Here is a 13,914-nt window from a genome sequence, read left to right on the forward strand (position 1 = left end):
ATCATCTTTTGCTGACAAAATATGAATTAAAAGATGAACTGGCTCTACAGAAAAACATTTGGGTCCATTGGCTCACACTCTACAGAAACTTTTTCCTGGCTCTTTCAGAGAATCTACATTTTTGCCCCATCAGGAAAGCCAGAAAATTCTCCGGAGCCCAGTGCTGCTGAAGATGGGGAACAGAGCCATTCATGCATGTCAGTCAGCCCAGTGGTAAGTCACAATATGTGAGTATGTTTACATGTGTGTGGAGTGTGTCCTGTTTTTATTTGTATATTTGTTTAGACGTGTGTTGATGTTGTATGTGTGTGTGTGTGTGTGTGTGTATAAATGTGTGTGTTTGTGTGTTTGAGTAATTTGCTGTTTATAAACATTTGTGTTTGTGTGTGTATGTGATTACATGCCTTGTGATATGTTGATGTTGTGTATAGTGTTTGTATAGCTTACATGTATATGTGTTGTATGTATGTTTGTGTACTGACAGGCATAAAGTGGCTATGGAAGTGCATTTCTGTTCATTTGTATGGATATTCATATGCATTTGTACTGACAGGCCTATGTGTGTGACTATGTCTGTACATTTCTGTTCATTTGTATGGATATTCATATGCATTTGTACTGACAGGCCTATGTGTGTGGCTATGTTTGTACATTTGTGTTCATTTGTATGCTTGTTTATGTGCATGTTTTTGAATGGGGCACACTGTATTTTTATGTATATCATATTTGGATGTATACATGAGTTTATATATGTGTATTATTCTTATGCATGCATGTGTTATATATATGTATGTGTTTTCAGCTATATAATTGGTATGTATGCTGCATGTATACATTTGTTTCTATGTATGTAGTTTAAATGTATGCATACTGAATTATGGTAGGTAGCATGTTTATATTTTTATAAATTTATTTCATAGAAGACATTTTGATTATGTTTTTCTTTTTCCACCTCCTTACTGACCAAATTACATGATCTCTTTCTCTCTTAAAGTTATAAAAATTTTTAAACCTGGAAATCAAAATAAACAAAAAAAAAAAAAAAACTCAAGAAGACAAAAAAAATCAAAACAACAACGAAAAGCCCACAAAGCTAATCACTCGGTTTTGAGTCCATGCCAGTGACAGATAGCTAACCCTAAACACTCTCAATGGCATATTTGTTTGGCAGCTCTTTGTCTCATAACATTTTGTCAGAGTATTTAGGGCTTCTAGTTTTAAGTTTTTGGAATTCCTGTGCATGTGAATGTGTCTCTGCATCTAGATGCATTTGTTCGTTTGTTTATTTCCCTATTTTGTCCTATTCTGGTTTGGGTTTTTTTTTTTGTTTGTTTGTTTGTTTTCTTTTATATTATCTCATCATCATCATCATCATCATCATCATCATCATGCCTTGTTTTTGAGAGACAGAAAGAGCACCAATTCTGATAGAAGTAGAGTCAGGAAGGATCTCGAGGGTGTTGGGAGAGAGGAAATCATAAAATATATTGAACTGAAAAAAAATCTATTTTGAATAAAAAAATGAGGAAAAAGCCACAAAACCACACTGTTTGATATATATTATAGATGTGTGTCCATGTATGCTATTTATGCTGTAAATGTGTTTGTATATTTATAAACACACATGTGTGGCTGTATAGTGTATACACACTCTTGTATATATGTGGTTGTAGAGAGAGCTGTGGCGAAGAAAAGCCCGGAGAGCCTATGTGCTCTGGTGACCTTTATGCTTAGTGTTTCCTGCTTTCTCTCAGTGATGGGAAGCTGAACCCAGAGTCTTGCACACCCAAAAGCATACCTCTGAGCCATGTCCCCACTCCCAGTGGCCAGTACTCCCTAGGCCACTGTGAATATCTCTTTCCTTCTGAGCAATATAACAGGGTGGCAATGTCTGCCTCATCTGGGTTAAAGATAAAAATGCAAAGTGTAAGCTATGTGTGTGGTGCTATTCGTGGGAGAGACAGTGAGGCTCAGAGGATGAGCCCCTTTGCTTTGACAGTGGTGTGGCACGGTGCTGGGTCCTTAACTATTGGCCTCCCGGGGAAAGGAAGCAGGGACAAAGACTGAAGGCTCCGTGGTTTCTAAGCCTGAAGGTCACAGATGCCAGAAGCACAAAGGCAGGGAATGTAGTTAGAAAACTGCTTATGCCAGGATGCCGCTGACCAGATCTGAGGGGGGCTGTTGACAGAACATGCTTCTTCGCTTTTCCTTGAAGCCACCAGAGTTTCTTCAGCTACCTGAATCCACATGCTAGCCGGTCAAGCCAGACATCTGCTGAAACATTAGAAAAGCATGCCTCAAAGCCATCTCTTCAGGGGCTCCCACTGACTGTCCTCTGGGATTCAGAGACAATAGAGCAATCTGCTAGAAGATTAGAGCATCCAGAAGTGCTGTGGTCATGAACCCAGATCTGCACTTGGGCACCCCACCCTTTATCTGGATTGTTTAATCTGGCTGTAAGAGACTTGGTCATTCTAGGAAAGCCATGGACCATGTAGTTTTCTTCCTGACCCTGATAACAGCACTGAAAGTTCTTGAAACAGAAGATATAGTATTAGCTCAGGAAGCAAGCAAGTATTACTCTTTCATTAGAGCTGGGCGTTTGGGGCTGCGATGGCTCAAATTTGTAAAGGGAAGTAAAAAGTCGATCTATAGCAACAATACATTGTGACATTGGAGGAACAGGTTTCTCCAGAGTTAGGCCTACAATTTTCCATGAATGGACACTGAATAGACAGTATGAACATCCCAGCCAATGACCATGTCTTCATTGCACAGTCTTACACCATGAAGGTCCCCATGGCTACCACCTTCTTCGCAAGTGTTGAGTACAGCATACAGCCATGCCATTTCTCAGTGCCAAAACCTAAATGGTTCTTTCTAGACTCAAAGCCCAAAGCTGTCTCCTCTCCCCATGACTTCCTGATCCTGCCCATATAGGTCTTAAATGGTCTGAGACACGAGATCAAGACCACACGGCTTCCTTCTTTTCTTCTTTCTCTTCTTCACCTATTTTCTTCTAGTGATCCCATTTCCTACCCCAGGCTCACAATGGACAGCTCTGGACACTGTCTACCCAAACACATTTAGTGGCTCCTTTCTCTATGACAAATAATTTCTTACACTCATGATGGAGACCACAGTTGAGTGGGGGATATGGTTCCTAAAGCCTTCAGGGAGTGTCTCATACTCCTCCTGCTCCATCCTCATCAAGCACCTAACCCCCCACAACATGTGGAATAACTTTACCCTGACAGGAGAAAGACAAGGACCCCTTAAAATCCAATCAGTCAAAATGTACAGGCTGGAGGGGTGGGTTAATGGATGAAAGTGCCGCTGAGAGAACCGAACCACCTCAGTCTGATTTCTGGCACCCACTGTGGAAGGAGAAAACAGACTCCCAAAAGGTGTCTCTAACCTTTTCATGTGCACTGTGGCACATAATTGCCTGCACATGCACAGCATGTGAGTATGGTCTTGCACAAACAAAAAAGAAAAAGAAAAAGGAAAAGAAAGAAAGAAAAGAAAGTTATTCACGTTTTTGGTTTTTGGGGGTTTTTTTTGTTTGTTTGTTTTGTTTTTGTTTTTTGTTTTTTTTTCTTCTGTAGGTAGAAGAAGAGTGTGAACACAGTCCCCAGAAGAATTCCACAATGCAGTTGCCCCTGGACTCTGGACAAGGATTGACAAAAGGTAGACTACTTTTCTATCAGGAGTGAATCCGAGAAGTGCAGCTGGGAATGCTGGTATGCCAATGAACATAGGGAAACACACTGAGTGCTGGGAGGGCAAGTGAAGGCCCTCATTCCAGAGATCTACATGCTGTAGTCTAAATAAAGCAAAAGGGCTCTTCTTCACACCAGGAAGAACCCCTGACAGGTGTGATGGCCCTAGGAGGTAAGAATTGCCAATCCCAAGGCAAAGAGTCTTCACACCTAAACCCCTTTTTGAGAAAGACAGCCATATAGCATGCACATGGTGAGACTAGCCTTGAGGAAACACTGGACATCAATAGTCCTTGTGTGGATGATTATCGGAATCAGATGTGTCATACTGACCCACAGTGCCATGCAAGCAAGCAAGCAGAATGTCCTCAGTGGCCACAGGGTAGGGCTGGGTTCAGCCTTTGCAGAGATTCACCTAACCTAGGAAGATCAAACTTAGGGGTGCTAGATACCCACCCATGTTTTCTTTCTAGGAGAAACCAATTGTGATTTGTTATAGTTTAACATGTTTTTTCAACATATTTTTTTTCTTTATGAATTTGACGTGCCTGGGATGTCGAGGCGGAAAACCCCGCTTATTCTACCACAAGAAACAGTCACCAACACAGGCTAAACCTTTTTCACTTCTGACAGGAGGCAAAGTTAGTTATTATTTGAAAAGTCTCCTCTCTCTATCTCGTGATACATTCATCTTCTAAGTAGCAGCTCCAGTGGCTCAGATAGGAGCTACTCTTAGGCTAGGCAGGTGGGAACAAACATCCAACCACCCACACTTACTTAAAACTCCCATGAGCCCACTCAAATTCATTTCTATCCCCTTTGGAAAAGCTCAAGAAAACCATGAAGACTTGAGGTCAGCCTAGAGTGCAGGTATGCAGGAGTAAAACTCTCAGGTACTGAGGGGGTGGAAGGCAGAGCCTAGCATTCCTTGGGAGTGTTGGTGCTCTATAATCTGAGAGCCATCAGTGTCTCCCATGGGGACCACACTTGGAAAACTATCATTTGCCACTTCATGTGCTTTTAGTCTTAGCACCCACAGGTTCCAGAGGACATCTCTTTCCTAGCCTCCAGCCCCAGATGAGTTTTAAAACATATATTAGCATTGGATTAGCCAGTGTTTGGTTAATATCTGAGTCTTCTTAGCTGGTGGCTCTGATGTCCCCTTGGTAAGAATATTCACTTCCACCTTTCAGAACACAGGCTGAGAATGTAAGCCCAGGGCAGACCCTGGGGACAGGTGCTGGCCTTTGTCACTTCTGCTCTCCTTATCCTGGGACATTGCTTCTCAGGTACTCAGGGGCATGACCTCTGATAAACAGAGGGTAGGATAGGTTCTAATCCCATCTCTGTCTGGTTTTATAAAACTCTTCCAGGACTGAAGGAGGAAAAACTCACCCCAAAGAAACTGCAGCTCCTTCTGGTGGGGAAAACAGGAAGTGGGAAAAGTGCAACAGGAAACAGCATCCTTGGCAGGAAAGTATTTGAGTCCAAAGTCAGCGCTCAACCAGTGACCATGACATTCCAGAAAGGGAGCAGAGAGTTGGAGGGGAAGGAACTTGAGGTGATCGACACCCCAGATATTTTGTCACCTGAGAACCATTCTGAGACAACAACTAAGAAGATCTGTGACATCTTGGCCTCACCAGGACCTCATGCATTTCTCCTGGTGATACAGGTGGGCCGGTACACCACCGAGGATCAGGAGGCCGTCAGGTACCTGCAGGAGATTTTTGGAAACAGGGTCCTGGCTTACACTATTCTGGTGTTCACTCGGAAGGAAGACCTGGCTGAGGGCTCCTTAGAAGAATATATCCAAGAGAACAACAATAAGAGCCTGGATGATCTGGATGTTGCATGTGAGAGGCGCCATTGTGCCTTCAACAACAGGGCACAAGGGGATGAGCAGGAGGCCCAGTTGCAGAAACTTATGGAGAAAATAGAATTGGTCTTGTGGGAAAATGAGGGTCATCGTTATAACATGGAACTTCCAAATGTCCCCAGCAAAACCCTTTAACCAAATAGCAAGACTCTGAGGAGGCAACCCTTAAAGAGCTGGCTGAAAAGGCTGTTCCAGATTCAGATGGCCTCTGAGAAGACCTGTAGGTACTGATGCGGAGGGTATCCATATGAGCCCAAGCTGTCCATAAGCGGGAGTGTCTTAGTCAGTGTTCTATTGCTGTGAAGAGACCCATGACCATGGCAATTAAACAGAAATAATTTAATTGGATCTTGCTTACAAAGTCAGAGGTTTAGTCCATTTTCATCATTGCCAAAAACATAGCAGGGCAGGTAGCCAGACATGGTGCTGGAAAAGTAGCTGAAAGTTCTGCTATCTAGATACACAAGCAGCATGAAGAGAGAGACTCTGGGCTTGGAAAGGGCTTTGTGAAACCTCAACACTCTCCCTCAGCCTCCCACAGTGCCATAGTTCATCCAACAAGGCCATACCTCCTAATCCTAATCAAATAGTGTCTTTCCCTGGTGACCAAGGATTTGAACCTATGAGCCTACAAGGGCCATTCTCATTCAAACCACCCCAAGGAGACTTCACCAGCAGCTGTACCCTATGTCCAGCCCCTGCTGCCTGTTCCTTCTGTCTCCACAGAGAACGTTGCAGTCCTTGGGCCAGAGTGTTCAGTATGGTGATGGGGTGAGTTTCAGGGGCCTAGCTACATTCTGTGTCCAGCTACATATCTTCTTTCTGAACACACAGGCCCTCCTTCACCTTAGTCAGCAACAGCGCCCTCATAAGTTGTGCCGTGCTGACACCACATTTTTATGTCCTGTGTCTATTCTTGGCTACAATCAAAGCCTTTTGACAATAGGACCGGTTTTTTCTTTGTGTAAGCTGCACAGCTGCCTAGCCAAGGTAGTCAGAGTTGATGCAACCCAAGGGTAGTCATGAACCAGATGGTTGTACATTTCTTGGGCTTCACCCTTGCCCATAAAGAAGGACAGGCACTATATTTATTAATACAACTGCCCTGTGTAGTGGGTAGAAAAATGACAATGAGACAGAATAGAGCGGCCCAGACCTCCAGTTAAGGTTTTCTTCCACAGTGTAAGGTATTTTAATAGGTTGCGTTCTATAACCATGTTCTAACCACTGACTTACTTCTAAGCTCTTGATAGACTCAGCAGCAATGACCACATGTGTACAATGACTAATTCTGAACTATATATTTCTTTCCTGGGGAGGAGCAGGGGTAGTGCCTTCTCCATCTTTTGTGAGCTAAGTACAGTTGGATATATAGAAGCAGACGACCAAGCACATGGAAGCCCTGCAATAGAGCCAAAGATAGGCAGGACACGGCAGAGATTCCGAGGAGTCCAATATGAGAGAGTCAACCCAGAACCATCCTCTGTGTGCTGTCTCCGTGTGTTCCCCAATAAAGCCTTCATGTTCTATTGGTATCATTTGCCTCTTTATGATTTCTATCTGATTTGGGAAAAGAACCACTGTGGCTCTGATGTACATAGCAAGATCTGTCCTGGGCTATGGGAGAATTTGAATATGAACCTAGTGAGAAACAAAAACAAAAATCAGTCAAGCCACTTGATACTCTTGAAACATAACCAAAAGGTCTCAGGGACACTTCCTATGGGTCAGAATAAGTGGGGTTGGGATAAGAACTAAAGAAGCCAGCCTTGGCTTAGGAGAGTCTTAGCCCGAGGCTATGGGATGTGTATACCCCAAAGCTAACATCTGCATAGACTTGGGTAGAAAAGGCCAGTGCTTTCTTCCTCCAAGAGGCTGAGATGGGGCATGCCAACCATGTTATCGCCCCTTTTTTTGAGGGGGGGTTCATCACTCAGATTTAGATCTAGCTTTGGATATGTTAAAACGAAAAGGATGTTTTCATGTTCATATGAACCTCTTTTAGAAAAATAGATAGGGAAAGGGAGGGTCTGCATATGCAAATGAGCTCTGCAGGAGGATCTTTTAGAAGAGTGAGCAGAGGGAAGAGTATCTTTGCAAAAAGAGACCCTGCAAAAGAAGGCTGATGCTTAGACATCATTTGGGCTGGGAACTTGGTTTGTAGAAGAACTCTGCAACAGAAGGATGTCTTCCAGGGGAGGTGTTCCATACAGATAGGGTATAACTAACAAAAGAAGGAAACAGGACATCCGCTTGGACATTTTACAGGAAGCAGTTTAACCAATCTGTCATGCCTCAAATGCAGCCCAGCATCTGGGAAATTCAAAAGAGGTCCTGGGAGTGTGACCTCTTTACCTCATTGGTAACTAAAGGGAGGAAGGGACAGGACAGATCTCCATTACTCCTCCCCTCTCTTCAGATGGGCAGCGGAGGATCCCTCCCCCATAGAACTTTGGGAAGCAGGGATAGTGAGAACTCAATGTGGACTGTAAGGACTCAGAACATGTGGCCTAAAGTCCTGCTGGATGCTTATCTGCAGGTCTGTGACTAATCTCTTCTGTCTGCCTAGAAAGAAGAACTCCTAACCTCTGTTGCACAGGCAAATACATCACAAATCACTTCTCTTGGCAAATGACTATGACAGCTCTGCTTTGGAAAATTGCTGGGAAGTCCCTGACAAAGGGTGTAGCTCTTCCTTGTTTTGTTTTGGTTTTCCCCAAGCAGGAAACAGATGGTTTGCTCTGCCCTGACTCCTAGCAACCAGATGGGAGTTTCACTTTCACTTCCTTGATCACCTCCTTCTGCCCCCAGGTAGCCTTACACTGTGAGCTGGGCCCAACTAATCAGGCATCTTGACATCCCTAGACTGAATCAGCTATCTGAAACAAGCATCTTTATTATAGGTAAGCCTTGCATCTTATGATAACATTCCAAGGATACAGTGGATCTATAGGTAGTGTGGATACACTCTGTTACTAAGCATAGAGGGAAAGGAGTACTGAGCAAACAGAATGTGCTTTAAAATCTCACCAAGACTCTTCAGGTAATGGCTACAGCAGGTCTCACTGACAAAATATAGAGCAGACAGTGATGTCTTTCTGTTCATGTTGAAAGTCCTGCTATGCCAGTAGTAGCCTTTCTAGGAATAAGGCTTTGAGGAAGTTTGAAGAAGCCACTGTGAAGTCAGTGGGTGCCTGGAAAGAATGTAATTTTATGTGAAACCGTGAAATCATTTCACTTAAACTTGAATGGCAGGTTTAAACACAGACTAGAATAGGAATACCAGGATGAAATTGAACATTCTTCTTTTCTAAATTTCTTTATTTTTTTGTAGTGCTCACCCATTGCAGTTGGAGGACGGTGACAAGCAAACTTTTGGCAGTGTCTGAATCAGGGCGTTTTGACCTGCTGAGATGATCTAGATGTTGGTTCTCCACAGTTCTACATGGTGGTTGTAGGCACTCTCTCAGGGAAGGCTTAGATAACCAGGCTGTCCACCAATTCTCTGTGTGGGTTCCAAGGACAGGTGGGGGCATTTTGAGCACACTTCTGCCCCTCTGCAGTGAAGCTCCCTGTCTGCAGAATCTGGAAAGTCAACATAGAAGTCTCAGTTGATGTAACTCATCACCAGTTTTCAGATCAGGAAGTATCTTTTTTTATAGTTGGTATAAAATTCCCTATAACATGTCTGGGGGGTTGCACCGGATCAGCTCAGGCATATCACATTAATATTGTTTGACTACACCTAGGAGATAATTCACTACTGTGGCTTAGGAATCAAAGGAGCCGAGGTTGATGTGGCAAAGGGAGGCTCTGAGTCTGTCAGAGGCTAGGACAAGCTCAGTCAGAACCAATTCTCCCTCCCTTCCTACTCAGACTTCTTCTATAGCAACTTCTAGGCTGGGGATCAGAAGAAAGAGGAAGGCGGCACAGCTTTGCAAGAGAGCAGGGCCTTTTATTACCAAGGCAAAGGAAGTGCAGAAACCCACAATACTTCTGCTTATGTTCCTAGGTCATAAGGCTGGCGCTAGCCACAGGAAACCCTGTGGAATGCAACCCTTGTGGACACTTTGCTTTCTAGGTAATGATGTAGCTCTGTTCATAAGGAAAGGACAAAATGGTGGAACAGACAGAAGGCAGTTGGCTCACTGGACTCCTATCAGGTGACTCAGCTTTTCTCTCCTCACTCTGAGGCCACCTCAGTCTCCTTCCCCTGGATGGCTTTTTACTGCAACCTTCTGTCCAAGATAAGTTATTGTTAATTCTACATGAAAGCCAAAAAAAAAAAAGAAGAAGAAGAAGAAGAAGAAGAAGAAGAAGAAGAAGAAGAAGAAGAAGAAGAAGAAGTCAAGAAATGAATTCTCAGAATATGAATCTAGTTTCAAACCACACAAGAGCTTACACCTGGCCAAATTCACACAGAGACACCCTGGATAGAAAAAAGTCAAGCAAACCATCAGAGCTACAGGGAAGAACAGACCTCAGCTCCCAATAGCTTTTTATTTCTGAGATCAGCTCCTCCTGAGATGAAACTTGAGGCACTTGTTTGTTTAACTTATCATTTTGCCTGTGGGTCTCTTTCTTGGGAGATGAGGGGTTCTCTCATTCTAACCACTGACAGTTCCACTGTGTAAGACTCCTGAGCAATGGAAGTTGGTGGTTTTAAGACTTAGACAAATGACTGATGTCACCATTTAACAATGGCCACCAGGTCCTGCCAGCATCCTTTTTCCTGTTTGTTACAGGACCCTCCTGGCTGGCAAACCCTGTACTCTGCAACTATGGGTCTGGGCTGCTCTTTCCTACATAATCCAAACATTTTGATTATTCACTCTTTTTGTACCTTTGGTTGCTGCATCTGGTTTCCTTCTCCCTTCTCCTTTCCCCTCCCTCTCTTCTCACATGATCCAGGTCAGTCTGCTCAAGCCCAAACTGGATTTTCTCAGATGCCTTCCCACATATCTACAGTGACCCTTTTCCTTCACCATATCTAGAAGCAGTTATGTGTCTCTCTCTCCTTTTTGTTTCTGTTTCTTTTTCATTCAGATTTCAATTTCAACAGAAATTGGAAATGCCATAACAGGAACAATCCATTCTTAACAAAATGCTCATACTAAGAAGGCTGCCTTCTTTGGTTAAATCTGTATTAATCTTTTACATGTTAGAAGATGACCATCACTATTGACTTCCTGTGTATTTTTATGATGTGAACCCTGCATTTCACAAAAAATAATCCAGTATTTGTCAGATATATTTACTAGGTACCTGGTATAAAAGTGCAGGAAGAGGTCTAGTAAGTACTTTTCAAACACATCTTTGGTTGTGACTGGTATAGCATTTCTGTACCATTGTAGAATGCCTACCTTGAGACTGAGATCCTATGCTGGACAAAGCAAAGGGCATTTCTCCTGCTTCAAGTATTGCTAAAACAATTAGCAGGACATCAAAGACATGCTTCCCAAGAGTCTGTGAGAAAAATATACACAGAAAGGACTGGATCAAATAAGGTAGAATGTCATTTTTCTCACTTTATTGCTCTGTCTAGCATGTGACTCCCTGATCATTAATGAGAGTTCATAACAGAGACCTGAAGCCAATGTGTACTTAAATATGTTTGTCTTTTACCTACATGGACTGTGCCCATGAAGGCCAAATTAATCAGAGTAGCAAAGGAGGCTATGTATCTGCCCAAAGGAGCCCTTCTTGGGGCCCATAGAATGGAAAGAGAAAGGGTGAATGTAACTCACTTCTGCTCACCAGGGGCCCCAAGGAAGAGCAATATAGTCTCAGCTTTTGAAAAATACAGATGTAAACAGGAAACGTGGGGGTTCCCCAGACCTACCCAAGAACAGAGCAGAGCCAACCACTGCCCTTCCTGAGCAACAGGACTTTCAAAAGTTTTTTATGGCAGAGTTGCCTCCTCTCCTCTGGCGTAGTTCTTGTCACACTTCCCATCTGGCACCAACCAAAATGACTTGCACGGTTTATGATTCTTAGTCAGCCAAGACTTTTGCTTTATGACTTCATGAAGGTCTTTCTTATGTGATCAAAGTTTAAATATTTAGGAGCCAGGTACAGTGACACAGGCTGGAGGCAGAGGCAGGCAGATCTCTGTGAACTCTAGGCCAGCTTGGTCTACAGAGTAAGAATAACCAGGGCTACATAGAGAAACCCTGCCTCAAACAAACAAACAAAATGTAAATATTTAGTGTTTTCCCCAAACTCGACAATACTTAAGTGCTGATTATAACATTTTCCTAATTAGCATTTGAACAAGTAGACTTCTGAGGTTATGTGCTGTGCCTCTGTGTTGTGAAGAATTGGGGTAACAGAAGGATCCAGGGCCTTTCTCATAGCCAGTCTCAAAAACAAACAAACAAATAACAAAAAGTAGAGAGGGTCTGTGGGTAATGATATCTCTACGAAACCCATCTCTGGGAACTTGAGGTAGGTCCCTGGGAAGAGACAGGTACAGGAAGAGAATCAACTCTCACAAGTTGTCCTCTGATCTCTACCTGCAGATGTCCCATGTGCATGTACACATACAAGTAAATGTAATAAAACATAGAAAATCAGGTAGAGATTGATGGGAAAAGGTTCTCTGGCTTCCACGTGCATACTTATGCATATGTACCAACCACACATATACTAAATAATTGTGATGGAAGAAACTCCAAAGTAGAACTATGTGGTCCTGTTCTACTACTGCTGGGTATGTGCCCAAAAAGTCAAACCAACCATAAAATACAGCTAAATATATCACCACAATTATTATCACACTACCCAGTCTAGGGTCCCATAAAAGAATAAATGGATAAAGGAAATATAAAGCTTATACATATGGTTATTGAAGAAAGAATGTCATTTTATTTTCAGTAAATGGATGGAATTAGATATTGTTATGCTAAATAAATAAGCCAGACTTAGAAGCACAAATGCCATGCTTTTTCTGTCATATGTAGAATCTAGATTTGTTTAAGGAATTAAGACACAGGTGGAATGATTTAGGAAAGCGAAGGGGATTAGCAGAAGTAGGAGGAGGTAACTGAAGAAAACTGAGGGGCTAGAGAGACAGCTTCGTGCTTAAGAATGTTTGCTGCTTGCCATGGATATACGATGAAATAATAATTAAACAAACAAAACAAGGAGTGCTTGCTACTATTACAGAGGACCCAAGTTCAGTTCTGACACCCATGTTAGGTGGATTACAACTGCCTGTAACTCCAGCTCCAGGGATCCAAAGCTTGCTTTCTGTCTTCTTCTGTCTTCTCCGGGTGCCTGCACACAAATGGTCTATGTTAAGATAGTAAAGATCAGACTCCTTTGTTTGTAAAAGTAACTTTTATTTACCTGAATAAAAGTCACTTTTACTCACTTAATGTAATTGTCATCTCGGAGACTTACAGCTGAAGAAGCTCACCCTTTCTAGTTCTTTCTAAATTTTGTCTGGCTGATTCTATTCAACTGTTCTGGCTTAAACTCCTCTCCATGCTGACTGATTCAAACTGGCTTCTCTCAGGTTCTCACTGAATTGTTCTGCTTGGCCTCAAATTAACTCTAGTAATCTGTTCGAATCTTTTGGTTCCTTCTCATTCACTGGCTCATGCTGTCTTTACCTGTGTCTAGCTTGTTCTCTCTGCAACATGTCTCTGTAAAACTGTCCCAGTAAAATTGCCTTCTCTCTCTCTCTGTATCTGTCTCTCTGTCTCTCTATTTCTCTGTCTCTGCCTTCTGTATATCTCTGTGGTATCTCTCTGTGTCTCTCTCTGTGTCTCTGCATGTCTGTCTTTGTCTGTCTTTCCTCTCTCTCTCTCTCTCTCTCTCTCTCTCTCTCTCTCTCTCTTGCTGCTGCTGCTGCTGTTTCTCCTGTCCTTGTGAGAGTTGTGCACTTCCTATCTCTGTCTCATTTGTCAAATCTTTCTCTGATTCATCACTTTGTCTGCCACTCATATGACATCACTTTCAGATATGGGTGCTTCCTTTAACAAATTAATTTTATCTTTATTGTTTGGGATTAGAGGTGTGTGCTAAGTGCACATCTGTATTCCAGCCAGAGGAGCCATGTTGCTGAATTAAAATTCCTTTATGGTTTGTATTCTTGATTAATGACTGATGTAGTAGGGCCCAGCCTGCAGTTGGAGGTGCCATCCATTGGATCAGTGGCTGAAGTGTATTAAAAATATTAAGCAAGAGGCTGGCAGGAAGAGAGAGATACCCAAGTGCCCTGTGATAAGGGAGTATGTGATGGAGAGAGTGATGGGTGAGAAATCAAAGCTGAGCATTTGGTGCACTGAGGAGAGAGGTGGAATTGGA

At 42.8% G+C, this 13,914-nt stretch overlaps 1 protein-coding gene across 1 annotated transcript; it reads left to right on the top strand.

The window, feature by feature from the left end:
• Positions 1-7,116, top strand: GIMAP6 (GTPase, IMAP family member 6). Its single transcript, XM_080932201.1, has 3 exons — positions 1-213; positions 3,609-3,690; positions 5,096-7,116. The coding sequence occupies exons 1-3, from the start codon at positions 34-36 to the stop codon at positions 5,734-5,736; spliced, it is 903 nt and encodes a 300-aa protein (XP_080788327.1). The 5' UTR covers positions 1-33; the 3' UTR covers positions 5,737-7,116.
• Positions 7,117-13,914: the final 6,798 nt, after the last annotated feature.

This window comes from Micromys minutus, assembly GCF_963924665.1.
Source record: "Micromys minutus genome assembly, chromosome: 18".
In the NCBI taxonomy this organism is placed as follows: domain Eukaryota; kingdom Metazoa; phylum Chordata; class Mammalia; order Rodentia; family Muridae; genus Micromys; species Micromys minutus.